Source organism: Sesamum indicum, linkage group LG11, assembly GCF_026168435.1.
Source record: "Sesamum indicum cultivar Baizhima isolate 11 linkage group LG11, ASM2616843v1, whole genome shotgun sequence".
In the NCBI taxonomy this organism is placed as follows: Eukaryota; Viridiplantae; Streptophyta; class Magnoliopsida; order Lamiales; family Pedaliaceae; genus Sesamum; species Sesamum indicum.
Genome location: NC_142667.1, coordinates 3,650,695 through 3,677,761, shown reverse-complemented (window position 1 = coordinate 3,677,761; position 27,067 = coordinate 3,650,695). Strand labels below are relative to the sequence as shown.

The window sequence follows — 27,067 nt, the reverse complement described above, 5'->3', positions numbered from 1 at the left end:
TGGTAGTATCGAGCCAGTCGCTTTTCCTATTCATTAGCATTCAACAATTATTTTAATAGGAGAAGCGACTGGCTCGATGCTACCGTAATGCGTACGAGCCAAAGTGGGAAGAGCTGTGTGAGCTCTTCGATGACGACGAGAACCTCGGCAACCCGATACCCGACGAGGAGGAAGAAGAAGACGATGATGATCTTTTTTTGGATATTCCAGGTATGGCAGCCCCCCCAACATAACAAGCCTGCTACTGTCATTTTTTATTCTATTTGCATGGATGCGTCGTTGAGCTCGGAAGATGAAGATGACGCGGACTTAAACGTCCCAAAGGCTACAAAAGACGATAGTGCAAACTCGTTGAATGCCGGCCGTTGAAGGTACCCCCACCAACGGAAAATGATTCTAATTTTCAGATTTTGTTAGTTTAGAGGATAATGTTTATGTAAGCCATATGAAAGACTGTAGGGTGGAAAAGCCCTCAGTGACACTTTAAAATGAATGGCCTAACCAACTATTACACTGATTATGGAGCACAAAGCTCCTTATATAAATACACACCAAAAAAATTAAACAAATTATATTTTAACAAAAGAGATGAGAGGCTTAGATAGAACCAGATCCAGTACTATAACGCCGACAGAAAATCAGCAACAATGTCATAGGGACTCCGACCACCACACACACAGTCAGTCCACGGCTACTCCACAACAGGTTCGTCTCAGATCACAAAGATCTACACTAGTCATAGAGATCCTCACTGAAATATTTCAAGTCTTTTTAAGATAGTAGAAGCACTGTATCATTTGTCGAAGGGGATGACCCCTTTTATAGGGTTGTGAAGAATACATAGAAGGGAAGCCTAGGTGGCTTTCCAAAAGCCATTGTATTGGCTTTGGAAAGCCACCATAAGATCAGAGAAGATCCATGAGAGAAGAGCGGCGCAAGTCAAACGAAGAGGAGAAGGAAGAATACTGCTAGGTTTTTAGAAGATAAGGAATAAATAGGTAGAGACACGGGTCGGGTTACCGGGTGTGGACCGGGTCGGTGTGGCTCAAGCCAAGTGTCGTGTGTTGGGCTTCGCCAGACCGGCTTAACTGAGCATTGGGCCATATACCAACATACTCCACCTTGGACCAATGATCCATAAGGAAACATTGTCCGGAGTTTTTAATTTTGGATCTGGAACTTTCATCATAGCCAAGGGACCCTCCTGCGTGTACCTACACAAAGAACACTATGATAGAAGAAAGGTTAGTCAGGAACTAATCTCAGAATTTTCAAACATGTAATGAACTTATCCACTGGCAGGCTTTTGGTCCTCATATCAATAGGGTTTTCCTCTGTCTTGATCTTTTCTAGTTTTATAACTTCCTTACCAACGATGTCATAGATGAAATGAAATCTAACATCTATATGTTTTGTACGATCGTGAAAAACAGGGTTTTTGCAAAGTTATATAGAGGACTGACTATCCGAAAAGACAACCAACTTTCCTTTTGAAAACTCAATTTCTTTTATAAGACCATCAAGCCAAATGGCTTCTTTGAAAGCTTCGGTTGTGGCAATGTATTCGACTTCAGTGGTTGATAAAGCGACTATGTGTTGTAGTTGGGATTTCCAACTAATGCATGCACCACAAAAGGTAAACACATAAGGTGTAGTGGACTTACGACTATCTCGATCGTTCATAATTTGAGTCCACATAACCAACAAGTTGAGTATAATTAGAATTTCTAGAAAAAGTAATGCCAACATCAATCGATCCATGCAGATATCTAAGCAAAGATTTCAATGCTTCCCAATGAGGTGTACCAGGGTTCAACATGTATCAACTAAGACAACTAATGGCATATGCAATGTCAGACCTTGTGCATACCATGAAATACATGATGGATCCAATGACATTTGAATAAGGAACCCTTTCCATTTTGGCTTTTTCAAAATTCATTTTGGGGGATTGGTCTTTAGAAAGTTGAAAATGTGCAGCTAGGGGTGCCGATGCAGGTTTTGCATTTTCCATGGAAAACTTTTTCAAAACAGACAAGATGTAAGATTTTTGGTTTAAAAGGATGGTAGAGTTTTCTATATTTCTAGAGATGTTCATGCCAAGAATTTGTTTAGCATTTTCAAGATCTTTCATTTCAAAAACATTACAAAGTTGCTTTTGCAAATCATTTATGAGAAGTGGATTAGTGCTAGCAATTAGCATGTCATCAACATAGAGAACAAGGAAGATAGATGAACCAAGTACATGTTTAAAATAATGACATTGATCATAGTGACTTCTAGTGAACTTTAAAGAGTGCATGAATGAGTCAAACTTCTTATTCCACTGTCTCGGTGATTGTTTTAAATCATATAATTTTGATGGTGGCAAATACTTTCACATGACTTATAAATTTTGTCAATATTGTTAATACTTTGATAAAAAAAGCAAGGGGAAGCCGGCCTGGCCTGTCCTAAACTTGGCAAAGATCGATGATGATTATGACAAAGGATTTATTATTCAGGTAATGCAATTTTTGTATTAATTCACAGCTTGTCCTAATATTATTAATCACCTAACAATAATTTAATATAAACATTCTCTTCACTTGTTGGATTCCCTATCGTAATTCTTACAAGAATTTTCTGTCCATGTTCGTTTTCATATTCTTGCTTTTCTTTCTCCTGAATTGTTATCAAATAAAATTACTGAATTATAATAATAAATAGACAAAACATCTTACTATGATATATCTATTGTTTAGATGCAAAAATTAAAAGGATGGGAAAAATTTTGTATATTATCGTACGTGAAACTACCACACTTCAATATTACAGCCCATTATATTAACTTCAATGCACATGTCTACATTTAGCCCATCATGTGAACAAAATTGTTATACCTTAAATGAACGAAACAAACAAAAAAAATGTACTGAAAAAGAAAATGGCAAGACTCATTTTGATTATTTTATAATTTCTCATATTCAATCATTTCGGTCAAACCCTCATATCTAATTCCTGTCATATAAAAAATATATATATATATATTCTTAATTCTCACGCTTATATACCTATATTTGGAAATAACTAATCCAAATATATTTTCAGTTTTCGCACAGAAACCAATAAAGCATTTTTATACAATTGTTTAAAACTGAAAATGAAAACACAACCAAACGAGCTCTTACTATTACATTTCCCATTCTCTTGCCATTTTTCTTACTATTTTTTCTAGTGTTGTTTTCTCTTAATACTTACTAGTGAATAGAACAAAGGAATATACCTTTACTTTTCTCTTAGTGTATCTTGGGTGGATGACAGATTTGCTTGGCTACTGTCTCATATCATTGCTATACTGAAATTAGATGGTTTATTGAAATCAAAATTGTACTATATGCTTGCCCTTATACATTAATCTCTGTGTTTGCAGAAAAGTTTCTCGTGTTTTTCTTATTGTGATTTGTTGATTTAACTAAGTATTTATTATACTAATGATGACAATGATGATGATGAGGATGATGAAAAAGCACTTTGGCTGAACTTGAGTATTTAAGGAAAGAAAAAGCTTGTAAGTTGTGTCTATTAACTGATACTTGTGTCTTTACTAATTATTGCTAATTTATCTTCCATTAATTCCACTGGTATTATTCTTTAATTCTTTTTCATTTATGCATATCAAAGAGTTATATGTGACTATATTGTATTTTGTTGTTTTAGCTCACTTGCATATTGGATTTTACTCTATCTTCTATTCTCTATAGATTGCTTTAGATGAAAACAAAGATTGAACAATGCTGGAGACCATTATGGAGCACTTGCGTAAATGGATGTCCGACAAGTTGAAATATTAGTTATCTTGGAATTTTGTTGGGACACTTTGTGTTGTCTCCAAACTAAATCTTGACACTTATAAATGTCCTATTATGTTCTTTTTGAGACATTTTAAAATACATTAAGTAGTACATATAATTGTCTCCTATATATTTTGAGGCATAAATAAGTGTCTCGAAAGCGTTTTTTATTTTAATTTTTATTTTGATATAGGGACACTTGTTTGTGCCTTGTAAATATATTAATACAAAACATATAAGCATCCCAATAGAATATACTATAGAGGTGTTTTAACTGGCCCAAATCTTGCTATACCAATGTATGCGACACTTACACTAAGTGTCCCAAAAATTATAAGCCACCCAATATGCAACATTTTGATGCATTTTTTTATGCTTCGATAGTAGTTCGCTTTGAAGGAGAACCCGACTGGATCGAGTTGGTTGCAATTTTCGAACTCGATGAGCCAGCGAAACGAGCCAAGGAATATGTAAACTTGTCAAGTGAATCAGAGGGCTCAAATTAGTAGATGTACTGATAGTTGAATATGTATGTGTGAAGTGGGAATGAAGATGTTGGTATTATAAGCGGTGCATTCTGTTAAATGTTCTTCTTGTAATGTTCGCAGTCTCAGTTTAATGTATTGTGATTTTATGCTATTATGTTGTGTTACGTAGATTTGGGTGCTATTAGTAAAACATATCGCATAGATGTATCCATTATTATTTCTTGCTTCGAAACTATCATATATCTGTTTGCCAAAATGGAATACAAAATTTGCAAAACATGGTGGTTATATATGTTGAATTCAATTGAGGGAAACAAATATCACAGTGGCAGCCATAGGAAGAATTTTGTATTTTTTGTAATTTCTGTGTCTAATATACAGAGCAAGAAGATGATCGAATATATATATATATATATATATATAAAGACTTCCAAGTAACTACCACCTAATAGAATAACTGACTAGGCACTGACGTGGCCCAATGGATTGCGAATAAATGAGTCAGCGTACAACTGAAATACAAGACTTAAAATTGAAGAAAACGTGCTAGGCAAAAAACGATTTATCCTGCGTCAATGAAGCCAGTATCTCCTTCACTCTGATCACCATCTTCTTCGAACTCTGAGTCCTGCAGCTGCTTTGTCTGTTGCTACTGCTGCTGCTGAGGTATTCCATCATCCCCCCACAAGTGGGACTGGTGTCGAAGAGAACCAGACCCAACTTGGACCGAATCAAAGCAAAGGACTTCAACGGCAGAGACTTCGTGAAGATGTCGGCAAGTTGAAGCGAGCTAGAAACAAAGGAGGGAGAAATAAACCCCTCCTTGTACGCATCACGAACCAAGTGGCAATCCAACTCGATATGTTTAGTACGTTCATGGAACACGGGATTGACAAGAATGTGCAGCATGGCCTTATTGTCACAGAATAAATAAATGGGAAGAGACAGGGGAATGTCAAATTCAGCAAGAATGTAAGACAACCAACGAAGCTCATAGACAGTGGCCGCGAGACTGCAATATTCAGCTTCGGCAGTGGAACGGGAGATGGTAGGCTGCTTTTTAGTCTTCCAAGACACCAGAGCATCACCGAGGAAGACGCAAAATCCAGTAAGGGAGCACTTAGAATCAACACAAGATGCCCAATCTGCGTCGCAAAAGGCACGAAGAGCAAATGAATTCTAAGCAAGAAAGAAAAGGCCCTGGGAGGGGCACCCTTAAGGTAACGGACAACGTGAAGGGCTACGTGCCAATGAGCATCACAAGGCTGCGTAAGATACACCGATTGAGAAAATTTCGGGGGCGAGTGAAGCCCAAGTACAACAACTGCCCAACAAGACGTCTGTAAGAGTTCGGATAAGGAAACAGAGCACCAGAAGCTGAAGATAGTTTAAGACTTGTGGGCGGCGGAGTGGAGACAGATTTCGCCTGAACTAAACCAGTGTCGCGAATGATGTCCATGATGTATTTAGTTTGCGATATGAAAATGCCTGAATCACCACGGGCGATCTCCAAGCCAAGGAAATAACGAGTGTCGCCTAAGTCTTTGATCGTGAACAACCTGTAAAGATAAGTTTTTACCTGAGATATATCGGCAATAGAAGGCCCAGTCACCAAAACATCATCAACATATACAATTAAGGCCATAGGACCCAAGGGAGAAGGCTTGAGGAACAGGCATTGGTTGTGAACAGACTGCCTAAAACTGAAATCAGTGAGCTTGCGAGTAAGGCCGTAAAGAGAACGCTCCAGTTTGCAAACCAAATTAGGAGCTGCAGCATACCCATCAGGCGGCGTCATGTAAATGTCCTCATCGAGGTTGCCATGGAGGAACGCGTTGTTGATATCCATCTGCTGAAGAGGCCAACCATTCGCATCGCATAGATAATAATTACCTAGTGGTGGTGAGGCTGAACAAGTGGTGGTTTGGTGGTGGTTGGTGGTGGAAGGTTTAGTGTGTACTACCACTTAAGTTGTCATGAGTGATTTTTGATACTTAAACATATTTATTAATCAATTATACTCTTTTTTTTAGTTTAAAACTCACTCGGAGAAACTGCTTCTATTTTATTTAATCAACCATTATAATGCGCTACTTGCTTATTTGTTGAATATGTGTATGATACTTTTCTTATTATGTGACTGTATTACTAACAACCTGCTTAATTCGGTGTATTTGCATATAATATTATCATGTAACTCATATGCAATGTTCTTAAATTCTTGAATGTACATAAGATGAATCACGTGAAGCATAGAGAGATATTAATGGGCTATCCAACTTAATTTGGATGAGATTATTATAGCACTATACTTGTTCTGTTATGTGTATCGAAGACTTCATAGGCGTCTTCGTCGAGCTAGTTATGGTGGAAACGTCGTACAGGATGCTCAGTACGATACTTGAGCAAGTTAAGCATCTTCGTGACATAATAGATATTAGTGGTGTGAAATGCATTGATAATTTACGCGTGACAAGAAATGCATTTGGTCGTTTATGTAAATTGCTAGAGTTTTCTAGTGTTCTAAGAGCAACTAGGCACATGATTATTATGGAATAAGCTGCAATATTCTTGAGTCTCATCACGCATCACAAGAAGAATTGTGTTGTAAAGCATGCCTTCATCTGCAGTGTTCAGACTATTAGCAAACACTTTCACTCAGTTCTCATGGTTGTGCTCCATTTGCATCCAATTTTATTGTCGTATACATTACCGATAGGTGAAGGATGTCAGGACTCATGTTGGCGATGGTTTAAGGTAATAACTCTTATTATCTTATTGATGGTGCCTACTTACTTATATTTCAACTTTCTAAATATCTTCCAACAACTATTCGTTATTTGTTGCATCATGATTGTTTAGGTGCATTAGACGGCACACATGTTGACATTCGTGTTTCTGAGACTGATAAAGGTCGTTACCCAAATAGGAAGAGTCAAATTTCTATCCATGTATTTGGTGTTTGCAATACTGATGGAAAATTTACATATGTTCTTAGTGGTTGGGAAGGAAGTGCAGTTGATAATTGGGTACTACACGATGTGATCAATAGGCCGAGAAGGTTGAAAGTCTCGAGAGTATTACAATAATATACCTCACATTATTAGTTCCATTTAACTACGCAATTCCAATCTTCACTAATATGAAATTGATTTTCATTTATGCTTTGTAGGTAATTATTATCTATGCGATGCGAATGATTGGCCTCTTTAGCAGATGGATATCAACAACGCGTTCCTCCATGGCAACCTCGATGAGGACATTTACATGATGTCGCCTGATGGGTATGCTGCAGCTCCTAATTTGGTTTGCAAACTGGAGCGTTCTCTTTACGGCCTTACTCGCAAGCTCACTGATTTCAGTTTTAGGCAGTCTGGTCACAACCAATGCCTGTTCCTCAAGCCTTCTCCCTTGTATATGTTGACGATATTTTGGTGACTGGGCCTTCTATTGCCGATATATCTCAGGTAAAAACTTATCTTTACAGGTTGTTCACGCGTAAATTGTCAATGCATTTCACACCACTAATATCTATTATGTCACGAAGATGCTTAACTTGCTCAAGTATCGTACTGAGCATCCTGTACGACATTTCCACCATAACTAGCTCGACAAAGACGCCTATGAAGTCTTCGATACACATAACAGAACAAGTATAGTGCTATAATAATCTCATCCAAAATAAGTTGGATAGCCCATTAATATCTCTATATGCTTCACGTGATTCATCTTATGTACATTCAAGAATTTAAGAACATTGCATATGAGTTACATGATAATATTATATGTAAAACACGAAAGAATTCAACAGGTTGTTAGTAATACAGTCATATAACAAGGAAAGTATCATACACATATTCATCAAACAAGCAAGTAGCGCATTATAATGGTTGATTAAATAAAATAGAAGCAGTTTCTCCGAGTGACTTTTAAACTAAAAAAAAGAGTATAATTGATTAATAAATATGTTTAAGTATCAAAAATCACTCATGACAACTTAAGTGGTAGTACACACTAAACCTTCCACCACCAACCACCACGAAACCACCACTTGTTCAGCCTCACCACCACCACCAACAGACAATCCACCTCCTCCTCCACGGCGGCGTCACCGCCGCGCCGCCGCTGGCCGATCGCCGAAAATTTCCATCGGCACGTGAAGCCACACGCGCACCACCATTGGATGCATCTCGAAGAATCCGTCACAATGATGCTGGTCGTGCAGTGATCGAACTCCGGAAGTCGCCGGACGCGCCCTACAAAACAGTTTGAATCGCGCCGATTTTGCCCTAGATTCGCCGGTAACTTCTCTCTAAATTTTGGCCATTTCCCGGCGAGTTGCCGGCCGTGCCATATACCGTTGGAATCGCCTCGATGAGTACTACAATCCCCTCAAACAATTTGAGGTTTCATGCACGCACGACGATGGGCTTGGACCTCCACCGCCGCTAGCCTCCGCCGTCGATTCGCCATCGTCAGGGCGACCCACGGTCGCGGACCACCAGCGTTCGAACCCCCTTCTCAGTGCGAGTCGTTTGAGACTAGTCTTGCCCAATTTCATGGCCGGAGTGAAGAGATCTTGCATTTCTCGTCCGTGCGCCGTCGCCAACGATCGGGCGCCGTATCTCCACCGTCCGACGTCGTTTCAGTGGCGGACCAGTATCATTGGCCTCGCCTGGTTCGGCGCAGCCAATCGTTCGGTCAGAAACGGCCACCGGAGAACGGCCAGAAGCTCCTCCACCGGCATCCCGCGCGTTTGACCTACCATTGACCGATTTTGACTTGTTGACCGAGTCAACAACCCAACAAATTCAACAGCCTGCTTCCTCGATCTCGACGCCGAACCTTCTGAAGAAATCATTTGCTGAAGTTGTTGCGCCTCCACGGGACTCGAAAACTTCAAAACCGGCACCTCACAAATACTTCCCTGCGGACTCACCACCGGCTGCTTTCGGAACAGTTTTGACAGGCGACAATGGTCCAACATTGCAGTTTACAGACGCTGAGACCGAAATCCTTGCAGGTCCATTCAGATTCGCGCTCGTCGGAAAATTTTCACATGGAGCACCCTCGTACAGCATGCTGCACAAACTGATCACGGGAACTGGCATAAAAAATAAATTCACGATTAGTATGCTGAACAATAGACATGTCTTAATTTCCCTTTCTTGTGAAGCACCACTATACTCGCATGTGGTTGCGGCGTAGTTGGTATATCCAGGGGTACCCAATGCGCATCTTCAAGTAGACTCCTACTTTCACTCCGTCTCAAGAGTCATCGATTGTACCGGTTTGGGTTAGTTTCCCGAAGCTGCCAGCACATCTGTTCCGCAAGGAAGTTCTATTCATGGTGGCGAGCATGATTGGAAATCCTTTGCAGATTAACGACGCCACGCTCAATCAATCTAAGCTAGCCAAGGCACGGGCATGTATTGAGTTGGACCTTCTCAAGCCACGCCTTGAAGAGTTTAAAATTCAGATTTGTGGGGAGACTATTGTACAACGTATTGAATATGAGCAAATCCCACACTACTGCTCTTTGTGCAAACACATTGGGCATTGAGGTTCAGAATGCTATTCGAAAGGCGATGCTCCCAAACCGCCACCCCGAAAGCCGAGCAACCGTGCTGTTGTTGAGAAAATGAAAGGACAGAAGGTTGCTGAAGAGGTCGGGCGGGGCAAAGCAGTAGCAAAGGAAACTGGTGAGAGCTCAAAGATGATGGACCAGCAGAACAGTTTCAGCCTGCAAAGGACCCCAGGTACCATACTGAACACAAAACTGATTTTATGGCTAACGTGGATGAAACTATCATTTCTGTTGATGTCGCTAACACCACATGTGAGGATGAAAAAATGGGTGAGGAGAATTCAAAAAATAATATGGCTGAAGGAAATTGGATACAAGTGGGAAATGCTTCCATGCTTCTCCAACAGAATCCAGATGAGGGGGAGAGTTTGGTTAGTAATGCCATGCCATTGAAGATCTGCGACCCGACTTGCTCGACCAATTGCAACCCTGCCGATACAAACTCGGCGGAGCAGCTGTTATAAGAGCTGGCTTCCCCCGACAGACTGCCCAAAAATCAATTCCTCGTAGACGGGATACCGGAGTACTTGGTTAAGAATACGGAGGTGAAAATCTGTGTGATGAAACAGAGGAGTACCTCGTGTGGCCCAAGAATAAAAACAAATCAAATCAACAAGAAGAAAGGGAAGATACAGAATAGTTGAGGTCGTGCAAAAATGTAAAGGAGTAGTACTCCTACTTCCTTGTTTGTTGAGTTTATTGTAATGTGTACTGTACTTTATTTTCAATGAAGAAGGTATGGGGACCCTGAAAAGCCTCCCCCCATCTTCGGGTGTTTATTTAAAAAAATATATATATATATTTAGAATTACATAGCTAAGGGTTCAGAGAAAGATATGAAAAGAAAAAAACTAACATTTCTTGGTCTCACTTCATGAGTTATTAATTCAATTATCAAACAACCAAGGCTGCTTGCACGCGTGTGGGGATCCCACATGAATAAGCGATAATACAAAACACAAAAAAAAAATGAAATATATAATCACGTTCCTAATATGAAATATTTTCCACAATATTAAAATAAGCCAACATTAAGCAAACAAAATATAAACTCCAGTTTTTTTGGAAGATAAAATTAAAAATATTTAGAAAATACATTCTTTCTTCATCTTGTCATAGATGCAACAAATCCTTTTTAACCAAAGGTGTTGTCTACTACTTGGGAACCCACGATCTGGGAATGGCACCAGATGCTCACGATTCTTGTCCTATGTCTTCAAACCTGAGTGCAAAAAAGAAAAAAAATAGACATATTGTGTACTGTTTGAAGAACCTGACCAGAGGTACGATAATACTCAAATAACAGATAATATAAAACTCATAGATAGTATTGACCAGTTTGATACACTAAAACTTCACCTATATGTGCAAAAATGGGAAGATTTCAAAGTGAAGCATAAGAAGAAATATTGCTCATGGAAGATGAGTAGTTTCACTGTTGTGAAGAAGAAGAGTAAAAAGTCAATAAAGTAATTTTTTTTATATAATGCACCTGACAAGATTGTTGGGAAAGTATCGTAAAGTATAAGGGTATTTTCAAGTGAATCGATATATTGATGAAGATAATTTGGACGTTCAAGATTTTCAATCAGCATTTTGTGGGTCCATGCTAATTCTAATACTAGCAAGATAGGGGGGTTTTGATATCACAACACAATCATCAACAGTTTCGGGCTCTAGATTCTTATAACGGGCTGAGCTTTTTAAAAGTAAACACAAAATTGGGCATGATAAATTGGAAAATCATGCCTAATACCCAAAAGTAAAGGAGGCTTAAGTTTGTAAAATTATGAAATTAATCATTTTATAAATGAAAAAAATAATATATGTTTTTTTTGCTGATATGTTGTAGTTATCTTATGTGAATAATGAAAATTTTGAATTCTTGTAAACAAATTAATAATAATAATAATAATAATAATAATATATTGCTTAACTTAAAATAAATAATATTTTTTTCAGTAGTTAAAAAAAATCAAAATTATGAATAAATTTTGTAAAACTTATCTAATCTGAAAATATAATTAAAAACCTAAGTCATTATTTTTTTATTTCAAGAGTTAAAGATTAGTTTTAAAAAGTTAAACCTTAATTAACAATACTATTAAATGTTTGAGTTTTCGAGCAAAAAGTTGGTAGATTATGTTTTTTAACTAGATTTTTTTGTGGATTTCATATATATAAAATTAATTTTAAGAGGTTTTATAAATATATAATTCTTAATATTAATATATTTAAAGTCCACCAAAAAGTACAACTAAAAGTACATTTCACCAACTTTTTCTTCATAATTATTTAATAAAAATTGTTAAGATTAATTTTATTAGACATATTTTTAACTCCTAAGATTAAAAAAGGACTTAGATTTTTTTTATTAAAATTTTTAGATTAAATAAGTTTTTATAAATTTTATTTATAATTTTGATTTTTTTGTCACTTTTGAAAATTAAAAAAAAAAGAAAAGAAAAAATTATTTTGTTTTAATTTAAGCAATATGTTATTATTATGTTCAAACTTTTTATTTTTCATACAAGATAATTACATCATATTCGTCATATAAAAATATAAAACAAAGAAATAGTTTTCTTTTTAAATAATGATTAATTTGATAATTTTACAAACTTGACTGTCTAAATAAGTAATAAACCATTTTAACCCCCAAAAAGTCAAACGTTAGTCATATTTTCGCTAGAAAATTGTCAGAGGGACCAAACTGAGACAAAACTTAAAGTTTAGGGTTGTTAAAGTTAAAAAATAAACTTGAGAAATTAAAATGATTTTTAACGAAAATATAAAGGATCAAATATAACACTTACCCTTATAACTTTATTAATAAAATACAGAAATTGATAGAAAATTATTTATTGCTTTTGACTATAAGCAAAAAAATTAAATGTAACTTTTAATTAAATAATTTAAAAGCAAAAATTATAAAATAAAAATATTTTTTTCAGTTCATTTTTTACAATTAATTGATAAGCGGTCGTTTTCAATGTTTACAACACCTCCTAAAAATGGATCCTACCCGGATGTACTGCCCTCATTGGACCCTACCCGGATCCGCCACAAACCCGACAAGATCACATTTGACAAAAGGAAAAGGAAAAGGAAAAGAGCAGAAATACATAAACAAAGAACCTTCGACGCTTCCATCCCGAGAGTGAAGCTTCATAAAAATGTCAATCGCCGGCGAATCACCGGGAGGAAAACCGCCTGAATATCCATCGGACGAGAGGATTCCGAAATTGCCTGGGGGAATCGAGGGGATTATTCTCTGGACGGACTACGCCGTGCAGCAAGCAGTGATTGCGCAGAAGACAGTCGAGAGCACTGTGGAGAGCGCAATCGAAGCCACCAGATCGCGAATTGATCGCATCCTCAACACCTCTTCGGCGCATTTCAACCAAACCATTGTAATGCTCTGATTTTTTTCCTCATGCTCACTGCAGTAGAAGAAACAAGGGAAGATTGTCAATTTTTGCTTTTGCTGTTCGCTGTGTTGCTGAAATAGAAAATGTAGATGCTTTTTACATAGGATTGTTTATGATAACTCTTGGAACTGGAAAATGTCAAATTAAATGTCCAAAAGCAGCGGAATTGTAAATTACATTTTCATGTGTTGGATTAAGAATTGGATGAGATCAAGAATTCCAAGAAAAATGCTAGAGAGAAAGGAAATTTGGAAATAAGAATGCTTATCTGGAAAATCTAAATTGAGAAGTACCGTGAAACTGTAGTTCGTAAAATATCTTCTACTTGTATAAAGTTTCTCAACATGAGTAGGGGATATACGAGTGTTTTCAAGAGAATAACTATTGGATTATAAAAACCATCGAATAACTATTGGATTACAGAAATCATTGACTCTTTTTAACTTGGAATACTAAAGAAGATGGAAATGCTAAGAGAGGATGACAAAAAATTTCCTAAGACTTGTTCCCATTTTATCTTATCTCAAAGCACACCTATTTTTTCCAGAGTTTGCTCTTTCTCTTGCTCTTCTTGATGTTCAAATAGAGAGGAAGTGTATTTGTTGTGAAATGGAAGGGAAATACTGCTGATATTGTTCAATTTCATACTATTCCGAGCAAGTATAGAATTGAGCACAATTGGAAAGGCATTCTTTAGAGTGAGGGTATATCAATTGATGCACTTCCTATCATGCATTAGATGTTGTATGTGGTCCAGTAAGGTTTTTGATATGCTTGGGTTTGAGTAACTTGTTACAGGATTCTTTTCAAGACTTGAAGTCTGACTATAGCCAATATGAGGATATTGCTTTTGGGAAGATTAAAGGTCTGTTAGAAGTAATTCACGCGGCATAAGTACATTCGCCTAAATCATTTACCAGTTAGTTCTCAACTCAGTTCGCGATCTTTGTGGAAACTATTAATTGTTTTGCAGAGGGCTGTCTTCTTGCCGCTTCACACCCATTGATTACAACAGGAGCTGTTCTTGGTGTGGGATTTCTGGGTCTAAAAAGTATGTTTAGTGCATAAACTGAAGCATCTGAAACCATACTATTTATTGTCCTTCAGTAGGCCTCAAAGTTTTTCTTTAAATTTATTTTGGAATTTTTCTGCAGGGACCAGACAATTCTTCTACTACAACACAATGCGCCTCCTTTTCAGTGAAGAGGTAATAGAGCAAAGATAGGCATTCTTATTGATGATGCCAAACTAATTTTTATTTTGCACAGCATTAACCACAGGAAAAGTTACTTGTTTTACCGCTTATATATAACTAATTTATCTGCAGAGGCAGAAATTAGTTTGATTAAACCATGTTTAGTGGTTAGAAACGTAGAAGAATGTGAGAATATTCTATTGAATTAGCATTATTTCCCATTGACATGGTGAAGTAAATCGATCAGCATACTGTGCATGTTGGTGTTTGAAAGTGTTTGACAAGGAATTGTGATGCTAACAAATGTTGTGTTGACAGACTTTGCTTTCTCGAGCTGATGCGAAAGTCAAGCAGTTGCGCCAATCAATTGATCTTTTGAAGGCTGAAAGTGAGAAATTGGAGGTATTATTTCTGCACAAAACTCTGTTTGCTTGATTTATGCTTTTATGTTGCATTTGTCATTGCTCCACATTTTGTTGAAAAGAATTCCATTCACAAGAGATGTTGAAGCTGCATAGATTATTTGCATTGCTCCTACTATCATCAACCAAGGAGAAAATATACAATGAGCATGAGGGAATAATTCCATATTGATCCTAACTAATACGTATGCTCCCATTCTCAAAATGATTTCAGCTAGAAGCGTATAAGTACTATAATACACCTCTCCATGTGTATCTGGGAACCATGTTTGTTTGGGATATGATTGGCAATTTGACAGCATACTCCTCATTTCCCTGCTTTGCTCCAGTGGTCTCATTGAGAAGGGTTTTAAATAGTAAGCGGTATGGAGGATTGAAATGGAAAGTCAACGTCCTCTCTCTTCTCATGTTGTTTTCTTTCCCTGATGCGTTTTCTTTATATCTTTTATCAAAACTTCCACGTGGATGAGGGTAGTTAATATATTTATACTAAATTTTCTTTATTTTTTGTTCTTTCCTATATTAAAAATTTTAAAACAGCAGAAGCAAGCTTGTAGCTTATCACTTTTGACTAGCACTTGAATTCACTTTGTCTTGCCTATGAAGCAGCTTGTATTCCAATATCACTGGTTGACTTAACTTATGTGCTTGTGGTATCAGAAGAAAGCGATGCAAGCTGAAGAAGACGTGGTGCGAGGAAGGACAAAACTCAGGTTTGTGTTTGCTATTGAGTTTTGTTTTCAAGCATATTTTATTTTAGTATTTATCTAGTTCTGTAATTATGCTTCCTGCTCAAATTTGTTCCTGACAGGCAAGCAGGAAAGCAAATACAAAGTGCCCTAAACTCTGCTTATAAGATAGAAAGGCAAGCAAGAGGTATGTAGTCTGCATTTCCTCCCCTGCCTGTCCTTGACTTTATGCACACACATTCACAAGCTAAGTTTATGTGGCATCTTTGATTTTAAGCAATTAAAATCTTCTCTATTCTCTGGACGAGTCATCTGATAATGCCATCTGATTGATTATAATCGTGTCAGGCTTGAAGGATGTCCTTAGAGAGCTTCCCAGTAGAGAATCATCGCGATTTCGAACTCAAGTGAGTGCTTCTCACCTTTTCTGTGAGGGGCATTTCTTAATGCTGCACATGTACATATTCAATCTTGCATGTCATGAGTTTCCATAGAGTGGGCTTGCGCATTGTTTGTGAAAATTATGGTATCAATTACAGTTCTTACTTAAAGCACTTAATAGTTTGTTCATTTCATAATACGGTGAGGTCTCTGTTTCTAGGTTAATAACGTTGCGAAAGAGGCAAAGAAAGAAAGGAATGCTCTGTCCAAGGAAGTCGCCAGAATCAGCAATCATGGGATCTCAGTCTGAACATCAATCATCTCATTTTGCATTCTCTCCATTGATATTAAGCCTATATTAGATTGTTGTTGAACTTTTTTGATGCTTTATATAGTAACTCAAATAAAAAGTTTGATTTCAAAGCTGTAGCTCAAAATTTTGCTATAGGACAAATACAGTCGAAATTCATGGATGAATCGACGGTCCTAACCTCTTCTTGAACAAGTAAAGATTTCAAGTGCGACTATGGAGGTCAAGTAACTTCCGACACCCTCAATTGCTTTTTATATTGCATGTGCATCTTTTCTTTCCTTGCCATAATCTTGCAGTCATGTATTTTATTCTTATGCATATCTTATGGCTGATTTATCGAAATTTTTACATTGGCATCCTGTGGTTGCATCGGATAAATGGTTTTACATTATTGCTTGCTGTTCCGCGGTAATTTTGAATCACCAGTACTGTTAAGGCAACCAGGCTAAAAGAGTTTTGATTTTATATTAGGATTTTGGCCAGAGTTTGGATCATTTCAATTGAAAACGTTGTTTTATTTCAGAAGTTTGTTGACCATTATTTCGCGGTACAAGATAAAATTTAGGATAAACTACAATGAGCTCTTTTGAAGTTCGGCATAATTGCAAATACTCTGATCTTGTAATTCGCCCAATCTACTAATCTCCTTTAGGTTTTTATTTATTTTTTTATGGTTAAATTCAATATACCCCTTGTGTTAGGGGAAATGAGCACTTTACCCCCCGTGTTATAAAAAATAGAGCAAAATGCCCCTAACGCGTTTTGTGTATTACACGCGCTATTTTTTATTTTTGACATTTAAATCCTTATTTAAAAACCGTTAAATTTTAATTTCAATCTAAGGTTTAAATTTAACTAATAAATTAATAGACTAGATTTTATTTCATTTGAATCAACGATTTAGATTTAACTAAATAATAAGTGAAACATATATAATTAAATTATATAAATAAATATATCTAGAAATATATGTACTTATATATAATATATATAGAAATATATCTAGAAAAATATATAAATGTATGCATATATAGAGATAGAGAGAGAGGGAGGTGGTGTCGGCGAGGAGGGGAGCAGCGGTGGCGGGTTGGGGAGGAAGGGCAAAGGGTGGTAGGCTGAGGAGGGGGTGGATTTGGGCTGTGGGGCTGGGGACGGGGTGGGAATGGGAGCGGGTTTGGGCGCGGGAAGGGGTAGGGGCGGACCTAGGCAGCAGGCGCATGGCCAGCGCAAGGGTCTTAGGGTGCGGGGGAAGGGGGGAGGTGTGGCCGGGCAAGCGGCTGGAGAGAGGGGGAGGAGGGGGTGGATTTGGGCTGTGGGGCTGGGGACGGGGTGGGAATGGGAGCGGGTTTGGGCGCGGGAAGGGGTAGGGGCGGACCTAGGCAGCAGGCGCATGGCCAGCGCAAGGGTCTTAGGGTGCGGGGGAAGGGGGGAGGTGTGGCCGGGCAAGCGGCTGGAGAGAGGGGTGGCTAGCGCAAGAGGCTGGGAATGAGGGTGCTCGGCGCGAGGGGAGAGAGTCAACAACAGGGCACGAGCGGAGGTGGTGGTGATGGCAGCCGGCAGTCGGAGGAAGAGGAAGAAAGTGACCATATATATATAAATAATGTATGCATTAATATATATATAATATAAATAATATTTTATTGATTAAAAATCAACCTCAGTTACAAAAGGAGAGTGTGTAATGCACTACTGGGTATAAAGGAGTATTTTTCTCTATTTTTATATAACACAGAAGGATAAATTACTATTTTAGCACATTTATCTTAACACGGGGGCAAATTGCATTTTTTTATAGCAAATTGATCAAAAGACTCTTATAAATTATGAATTATAATTGTATTTATTTTATTTTTATCCTTTTTTAAAAATAATACAGTAAGCACAGTATTAACAATTCTAACCTCCATTCAAGAATTATAGAATTTCATCAAACATTAAAAGTGTATTTATTGTATTTCAAATATCAAAAGAATATTCATAATTATACCAAATTTTAATTGGTCACGTTGCTATATATATCCTAACATTTAAAAGACATGTACAAATATCTGATCTTTGCCATAAAAATATGCACCAACCGTCAAATGTTTTGGATTACCATAAAATTTGTGTAAATGTGAATTTCAGAAAATGAACCTCCTCCAACGCAGTTGGCAGTTTCTCAACTAACAATGCACAGCCAAAAATGAACCCTAAACCCGCACCCCACCCCCAAAAATAGAGGGGGGAAATCATGATGCAACAAACTCGCCACCATCCTATTGCATTCATAAAAACAGAATGTTGCCAAAAAAATAACCACCGAAAATTTTAATCCTCATCATTCTGGTTTTCATCTTTAACCAGCTTGATCATGTCATCGATCCGAAGAATAGTAATAGCTGCCTCGGTAGCAAACTAACAAAAAAAGAAATAAGAAAGTATTGAATTAGCATTTTCACCTCACCAGATGCTAAGAACGTAAACATCAAGCATTAAGTTTCAGACATCATCAACCTGAATTATCTTTACTTTGCTCATTGCGGGCTCGATTACTCCTGCTTCCAAGTTGTTCCGAACAATACCTTTCATCAGGTCTAGACCCATGCTGCAACCATAAAATGAAGACCAATCAGACACCATTTCATACCAACTCCTCTGCTATGAGCAATGAAAATGGTATATCTATAAGCTGCAAATGATAACTGCACTCCATTGTCCTACCGTTGGCAACATTTTAGCTAATTGTTAAGAAGATCAAGTGTTCAAGAAACTTACCCCGAAAATATGTATGGCAGAATGGTAATATAGCAGTCGGTACCAAAAAGACATTCAATCTTGCATGTCAAGAAATTTCCAAATTGTGGACAATAAAATTGCAAATTACAACACAGGTTCTTCCACAGGTCACATATTTGAAACTACTTGAAGCAGCACCAAGCGACATGATCATAAAGAATAATATGCAATCCTTCAGCACCCAAAAACTAATAGTACAAGGAGGATTTAATAAATAATTGGGTAACTAATATATACAGCAGAATATCTAGGGTCCTTTAAACCTACTGCATTTTACTTATCAGCTCAGAAACCTCGTAAATCTCATATCTACACCATTAAAGACATGTGAATCCTAAAAAGATACTTATTATGATTATGGAAAGGGATAAATGACGCAGAATAAGCTCTGGGCAGCAAAATTGCTGGATCGTTGATTGTAGGGGCTGTTAGTTTGAAGATTTCTAATTCTCTCTTCGAGAACAACATAAAACAGAAGTACACGAAAGGTCTGGATCGTTGATTGTAGGGGCTGTTAGTTTGAAGATTTCTAATTCTCTGTTGGAGAACAACATAAAAGAAAAGTACACTAAAGGTAGCAACACAGGATATGTACCTTGACAAATGCTTTTTATCTGCCTTAGTTTGTGCAGTGTGGTGGTAAGCTCGTAATTTAGCAACTAACTCAGTAGCATCTTTAGCAGCATTTACCGCAAGCACCTAAAAATAGCAACATTCAGAATTTTTCACTTCAGACAGCAAGTGACAATCGATAAGATTGGTTACTGAAATGATTCAGGCACATTTGTTGGAGGACCTTTGGTATGATTAGTAAAGCTTCAGCAAACTCAGCAATAGCCAGCTGTTCCCTGGATCCCAAAGTTATTGCCAAATTCTCCAGATATACAGATAGTGCAGCCTCTACTGCACCTCCGCCAGCAACGACCTATATTGCCATGGCATTTGAGAATCCAAATCAAAATGTATCCACATTCTCATCATACGAGAATATTAACACACTAACCTGCCATGAATGTCTAAAAAAGAAAAAAAGAGTAAAATACTATCTGACCTCCACATTTCAAGAGGTGCAGTTTCTATCGGCTCCAAATGACCCAAGAAAATTTCATCTTACAATAATGTTAATCTTAATCTTAAAAAGACATACATATATGGCAATAGGGAAATATTCTGCTCAATGCTCAGACAGTAAAGGCAAAACGAGGCATCTTAGACAAACTTCTAACTAGGATAAATCAACAACTGCAGTCCTTACGTTATTAGATTCCAGAGTCCTTTTGACAATGCATAGAGCATCATGCAAAGCCCTATCCATCTCATCAAGCATGAAGTCATTGGCACCTCGAAGTATTAATGAAACCTGAAGAAAACACATCTCAAGGCAATAAATATAATCCTGTATGGGGCTACAACTTAAACTGATCTTCGTTTCAAAATGGAGCAATTTTTCCAAATAAATGGAAGAGTTGAAATAAGTAAATATGACCTAGTACCAGCACGATAGAAAGCAAAAACGAATTATAAGTAGCTGAAGCATTTCAATTGAGCGAAAGAAATTACTGATGATGTTAAAGAAAATATAACTCATACCGCACTTGTGGTTTTGGTCCCTTTAATCATAATCACATCATCATCAGCAATGCGTTCCTCCACTACTTCATCAGCATATCCTAGAAGTGATGAATCAAATGTTTCTTCCCCTTCCATATCTGCAAATGTGGAAACCTGTACGAGTGGAATTTTTAGGAAGAAAGTTTGCCTCTTAAAGACATTGACCAAATACATTAATCCATGAAACTGTTTTCCCATTTCCTACTTTAATCCATCCAGTCCGACCTACTATCAGAAACTATAGACTAGATCAGGAGTTCCCAGGTTGCAACTGTTCACCCTCGATCTTCTTCTGACATGATTACCAAATATCCAAATGTTTCATTAATTAAAAACTTCACGTTTACAGGTAAGCACATACTCGTCGTGTCTAAATGACTAAGAATGATGCCTTTTTATGATCTCACTTTGAGACAAATGATCAGAACATCAAAACAGAAATGTTCAAGGAAGAAAAAAGTACCAAAAACATTGCTTTTGTATGAAGAGCATAATTCTCAAGAATGGATACACCACGCCATGGCCATGACCTTATTTTTTAGTTTCCTCATGACTCAGACGATAGATAACAAATCGACTGCATTTAGAAGGACAGGATGACAGTAGAGAAACCTCCTTGTTTAACACTACTTGAGGATACAACACTTTCAGCTTCTCTACATGCTCATTCATTATTACTTTCTTGATCATCTTTGCTACATCCTTTCCTAATACGCAAACTGGATGGTAGGTTGTTTGGTGTAACCCCAATATTAAAACTGAAGTAGTTTGTTAAAAAGTATCCCATGATTGTGGAAATATATCTACAAGCCAGGCATTTGTATCATTTAAAGATAACATACCGCAGTTGCACCAGTCGCCTTGGCAACATGGCGCAGATCTTCCTTGCGGACACGTCTCACAGCTATGGCACCAGCCTCCACAAAGTACTGTTTACAGATAAGACAGGATTCAATTAAAAACAAATCCAGAAATAAGATGAAGAGAAGATGGAGATGGAAAAATTATGTGGATTCCTCAAAGGGTTTTCTGATTGGCATAATGCTATAAATTATCTTACATGCCTACAAGAGATGATTCTGACTTCAAAGCTATCCAAGATGATGCCAATCAACTAAGCTTCTTGTAAGAGAGGATTATCCATAACTAGTAATGATATTTCAAACATGAATCGATGGAAATGGCCAGAAATGCAGGTGGGAGCAGGAAGTTGGATGCTGGCCACTCTCATTACTGCATTGTTGAACTCAAGCTAAAACTTGGGGAAAATAAGAAAAGAGGTACATAAACAGGCATCCTAGTAATCTGCCACATGTAGCCCTCCCACCCCACCCAACCCCGGCCAACCCCCTCTCCCCCCCCCCCCCCCAAAAGAAAAAAATAATTAATAATAAAATAATAAAGGGTGGAGGAGGGTGGAACCGTCAGACAGCATGCACTACCCAAAGATTATAGTTGAACCAACCATTTGATACGAAATTCAAAGAGTTAACATGCATATATCAACTTTACTGGAATTAAAGCTGAGAAAGAAGCTTGCCTTGAGTGCCATGTCATCAATTCCTTTTGTGGTTAAAACAACATTTGCCCCGGCCTTAAGAAGTTTTTCAATACGTTCTTTTGTCATGTCAGCTTCTCTGCAAGACAGCTTACATCAGTCATTACTAGATTACATGTCAAAAGTCTCAAAGACATTCTCTATTGGTAAAAATTGTTCCGCAGTGTACCATCACTTAGCATGCATAAGCAATTGAAAAGGGTGAGAAAACTAAGTTCAGATTGAAATACAAATTCTAGGAGATCAAAGTACTCAATTAGCTTAGATTTAAAAAGGCATTCTGCTTTGATTGAGCCAAATACACATGCTAACCACAAAAGATACAAGTACACACAACAAATTAATAAAAGCTGCATAGAATCATCCATATCGACTGTCTTCTTTTATGACACAAGCGTTTACAGAAGATAAATAGATAATCACCTTTGACGAATCCTTTCCAACTCCCTGGGGTCAGTAACCAAAACTTGGACTCCCATTTGCATCTTTGTCTTTTGAAGATTAAAATCAAGACAAGCAATTCTTGCTGGTGCAACCCTCAATGGCATCCCCTGTGCAGCACGGCCTGTGTTGAGAGCATATCCTTTAAGTAAATAGCTATCTCTGGCACTTTTCCCGTGCGCTTTAAGTATGTTGATTCCCTGAACATCAAGAAAATCTTCTGAACTTCCTTCTTCCAGATGAAAGGTTAAATGATAATGTAAGGCAAACTTCATTACGATTTTTAGGAGAATCCCTCTCTTCATACCCAGTAATCAATTCTGATTTTTATTAACCCTCTGTGCGCATCCAGGAGTAGATGCAGGACAGTGAAAAGGAAAAGAAACATCAAAGTAAAACTGGATTCCTCACACTTACCTCAGGACAACACAAATATCAATTTTAAGCATGGTTTAATGTGCCAAACATTGAAAAATGAATCTAAGCATTCACTATAATAGATGTCTCACAAAATTATATACTTATACTTGTACTATGATTTCCTGCATTTTTTCTTTAATCAGAAATGTCTTCATTAGCAATTTTTTCCGCTAAATCCTAAGATCCAAACAGAGTGTTCATTAAATCCACAAGATGTCTTTGATGAAGAAGATAATTAAGCACCATCGATTCTCCACAAGTAAAAAGAGGAATAAAATTTATGAAGTATCTGTACTGGAAACGCTGATGTACAGAATATGCATACTCATGGGAAAACAATCTCTTAGAGCGAGTAATGTCAACAATCACTAACAAGTTAATGCTCAACTGTGCACCACGGACCTTGATTGGATATTTAACTTCACCTCTTGCATTGGTCATCTTTACTGCTTGTACAGCTTCCACAACCTAAAAATGAAATAAGTTGTGTTATGTCTTCAAAATGAAGAGAATGCATATTGAGCCATGAGAATGGAGAGCCACAAACATGAAAAGAGTATGAAGATTAGATAAGCAGAGTGTAATGGGTCAACATCTGACACAATAAGCATTCTAATCCAGCAATAAAATAAAGCAAAAAATTACAGATAAATCTGAAAACTTAGAGATATTATCTTAATTTACTGAACAGGAACAGTCATAAATAGACATTACTGCTCCTGATGCTTATGGCCACATTAGAAATGAAAGAGAGGTTATTTGGAAGCTGTATCGTGCTTTGGTTAAACATCAAAAGGCAAATACTGTGCTACCAAATAAACAGGTTAAGCAGCTGATGAAAAGAATGCTTAATAGATGACCACTTTCCTCTCCTCCCAACCCAACGGAAGAAAGTATACATATGTGTCTGTGTGTGTGTCTGCATGTGTCTGTAAGAATAAAGCAAGAGCCAGTGAATTGGCCACCAGATGGGAGACAAGAAGAGATGCAAACTGTTGATGAAATGCCCATACAACATGCAACTTGTGGGAAAAGGTAGCACTTGATGCCATGCACTTTAACAAAATTCAGCCCAACAACTTAGACAGTGGCTCATCTATAAGAAAACCAATAACTCCATTGTCCATCCATTCAGCAACTTACAAGATTTGCAAAGAAGTCGCTATCACCACCTATCAACTTCGAGGACATGCTGGTCTTGGCGCAGTTTATAAGAGAATCTTTACCAAGCTTTTCGACCTAGCATACATATGAAAAATATGTAAGCTAGAAGACGTCAATGCATTACATCTTCTAAAAACCTAGCAAGAAAATCCTGTAAACGTTTTAGCTCTCTTTGGGCCGTTTACAGATTCAATATGCATGATATTATATGAATGTGAATATTTAATTTTCTAGAGAAACAATAGCTAGGAGCGCATACCTTCACAGCAAGTTTTTCATCAACATATTTACATGCTTCCCTCATTGCAAGCTGCCACAAAAGTTTTATGCAATTACAGATACCATGAGCATGCAGCAGAGTCGATTTAAAAACAAAAGATAAAATAAAAACATTTCATACGCACTCTGTATCCGCTGATTATTGATGTTGGATGTATCTTATTTCTCACTAAATCATTAGCTCTCTGTAGAAAAAGAATGTCAAAATATTAGTACTTATGATAATTTCCCAAGGACTCAAACCAGAAGCACAAGGCAATAGAGCTGTTCAAATAATGCAGCTAGGATAGTAGTACTACCTTAAGCAATTCTGCAGCTATAATGACCACAGAAGTTGTTCCATCTCCAACTTCTCGGTCCTGAAGTTCGGCCAACTCAACAAGAACCTGTGATCATTAGAAGATGAAGGTCAAAGATAAGACTCAAGTTACTTAAATCACGGATTTATAAAACACAAAGAAATGGTCCATTCACCTTGGCTGCTGGGTGTTCCACTTCCAACATCTTCAGTATTGTGGCACCATCATTAGTAATCGTCACATCACCAATATCATCCACAAGCATCTGTAAAGTACCATAACTGGGTGATGAACAAACATACTGCTACTTCAATCATGAGCAAATACAAAATTTAGCTAATTAGTCATCTCCAAACAAAATGAGCTATGTGCATCTTTTTCATGCCAATAGTGGGCCAATCACTGGTATTCACAGAACTCTAGCACCAAGCCAGGAATTTCAACACCATGTCCACCTTAACCCTATGGATGCAGACTTCCATAGTAAAACGAGGAAAAAAAAAATTCTATAGTATAACAGAAGTCTAACCAAAGAAAAATTTCAAACTCCAAATCTATACAAATCTACTACACACTAAGACACGCCTACTTCAAAAATGAAAAATTAAAGCAAAAAAAAACATACCTTATCGAGGCCAACAGGACCAAGCGAAGATTTGACAATGTTTGCAACCGCCTGGCACGCCACCACTGTTGGAAATAATTTGACAATGTAGAAAATTTTAATACTATATGTAATTGTGATACTTTATATAATATATATATATATATATAAAGTTATATTGAGATATGGTTATAAACACAAATCACACAATTTTCACAACAACCACTGCACATTTCAAAAGGATAAATAAATAAATAACAAATGACCAAAATTACATGTATTCATAAACACCAGAAAGAGAGAAGCATGCTCGCATACATACAGACAATTACAGTTACAAATAATCGCACATTCATACGTAACAAATACGAACAACGTACCGTTTTGAGTGCGAACATCCTGTCCAGATTGGCGTTCGCCGGAAATATCTGGTGCCTGTACATTAATCGCCATTCTGATTTATTCAGATAAAATCCTAGATCCGATCCTCGGCTGCTTGTTTCAGCTGGATGGAACAGAGCTCAAGAGTGGAGCAGCTGAGAGCGGGAATGCAGCTGAAATTTGCAGACTACGCCTTCTCTCGGCTCGGCTTGGCTTTCTCTTCACAGAATTCAGGGCTTAAGACAATAGATAGAAACCTCAGTGTGTTTGGGAGGGTTTGAGCAAAATCATTTGAAATCAAACGAGGCGTAATTTACCAACTGGGCAATTTGGGCTGTGCTTGGTTGAAATGGGCTGGGCTCAGTTTGAAGCCCAATCTCTTGATATTAAGTTCCTTTCCAAAGAACCAGACAAGTCCAGTGGGTCATATTTATTGGGTTGGATGCAGGGAGATTAGATACTAGGGATAGCAGACGAGTGGACCTGGCTCACGAGCTTAGTAAGCCGGTTCGATTTTGACCTCAACTCGAACTTGAAAAATTCAAGTTCGAGTGGAGCCAGCTCGAGGTCGAACTCTTAACGAGCTCAATTCTCTCTGTTCATCAACTCACGAACTGGCTTACGAGCTTTCTCTATTTTTTTTATTTTTTTATATAAATTTATATTTATAAAATTTTTATATATTTAATTTTATTTTCAATACTTTATAAATTTTATACTCAAAATTGACTATGATGCATGCGATTTTAGCATGGGTCTAAAGGTCTTGGATCTTGATGTTAGATTTGGGCTAATTGAGTGAAAGTTTTTGAAAAAGAAGACATGCAAAACAAAAGGTTAGCAATATGATGCTTAAGTTAGTTTCGAATTTAAGAATAGATGAATATAAAAATAAATTATGACGAGAAATTATGATAAAAATGAGAACTCTGTATGTAAGAGGACGAAATTAGAGTAGTAGAGTATCAACAAGGGAGGTTCTCGAGTGTCGAAGGAGACTGTCTGTTGAGGGGTACCTCCTCTATTTATAGAGGGGGAGTCCCTCTGTGCTAGGAGTTTTGGTGAGAGTGATCCGCATTCCCAGCGAGGAAGGCGAGATTCAGGAGGGGATAAGGTTGCACCTTATCCGTTCCTTAAGCAGTAAGTTTTTGGATGAAGGGGGACTCCTTCTTTGTGCAGACTCCTACCTAGTG

The 27,067-nt window shown here is 37.4% G+C and overlaps 2 protein-coding genes and 1 long non-coding RNA gene across 3 annotated transcripts; 2 read left to right on the top strand and 1 right to left on the bottom strand.

The window, feature by feature from the left end:
• The first annotated feature begins 16 nt into the window (after positions 1 to 16).
• Positions 17 to 4,472, top strand: LOC148785014 (uncharacterized). Its single transcript, XR_016062721.1, has 2 exons — positions 17 to 705; positions 826 to 4,472. It is a non-coding gene; the product is annotated as an uncharacterized LOC148785014 (long non-coding RNA).
• Positions 4,473 to 13,017: 8,545 nt separating this feature from the next.
• Positions 13,018 to 16,583, top strand: LOC105173298 (alanine-tRNA ligase). Its single transcript, XM_011094991.3, has 9 exons — positions 13,018 to 13,321; positions 14,138 to 14,204; positions 14,313 to 14,390; positions 14,494 to 14,546; positions 14,853 to 14,936; positions 15,617 to 15,669; positions 15,768 to 15,832; positions 15,994 to 16,052; positions 16,247 to 16,583. The coding sequence occupies exons 1-9, from the start codon at positions 13,085 to 13,087 to the stop codon at positions 16,334 to 16,336; spliced, it is 786 nt and encodes a 261-aa protein (XP_011093293.1). The 5' UTR covers positions 13,018 to 13,084; the 3' UTR covers positions 16,337 to 16,583.
• A 1,825-nt stretch (positions 16,584 to 18,408) lies between these two features.
• Positions 18,409 to 26,166, bottom strand: LOC105173297 (T-complex protein 1 subunit alpha). Its single transcript, XM_011094990.3, has 17 exons — positions 25,874 to 26,166; positions 25,515 to 25,579; positions 25,065 to 25,154; positions 24,890 to 24,976; positions 24,716 to 24,775; positions 24,571 to 24,621; positions 24,291 to 24,386; positions 23,550 to 23,615; positions 22,710 to 22,927; positions 22,269 to 22,365; positions 21,571 to 21,657; positions 20,708 to 20,842; positions 20,373 to 20,477; positions 19,914 to 20,042; positions 19,713 to 19,816; positions 18,836 to 18,926; positions 18,409 to 18,736 (listed from the first exon to the last, which is right to left on the bottom strand). Exons 1-17 carry the CDS (start codon positions 25,944 to 25,946, stop codon positions 18,650 to 18,652), a joined length of 1,641 nt encoding a protein of 546 aa, XP_011093292.1. The 5' UTR covers positions 25,947 to 26,166; the 3' UTR covers positions 18,409 to 18,649.
• Positions 26,167 to 27,067: the final 901 nt, after the last annotated feature.

Bases quoted from the DNA above. Each gene is read 5' to 3' on its own strand.
- LOC105173297 (XM_011094990.3), bottom strand. From the start codon at position 25,946: ATGGCGATTAATGTACAGGCACCAGATATTTCCGGCGAACGCCAATCT. The intron at 24,977-25,064 runs GTGAATGGACCA...TAATGATCACAG, and splicing joins TGGAACACCCAGCAGCCAAG to GTTCTTGTTGAGTTGGCCGA. The intron at 24,622-24,715 runs GTGCGTATGAAA...CTTTTGTGGCAG, and splicing joins CAATAATCAGCGGATACAGA to CTTGCAATGAGGGAAGCATG.
- LOC105173298 (XM_011094991.3), top strand. From the start codon at position 13,085: ATGTCAATCGCCGGCGAATCACCGGGAGGAAAACCGCCTGAATATCCA. The intron at 14,937-15,616 runs GTATTATTTCTG...TTGTGGTATCAG, and splicing joins CTGAAAGTGAGAAATTGGAG to AAGAAAGCGATGCAAGCTGA. The intron at 15,670-15,767 runs GTTTGTGTTTGC...TGTTCCTGACAG, and splicing joins CGAGGAAGGACAAAACTCAG to GCAAGCAGGAAAGCAAATAC.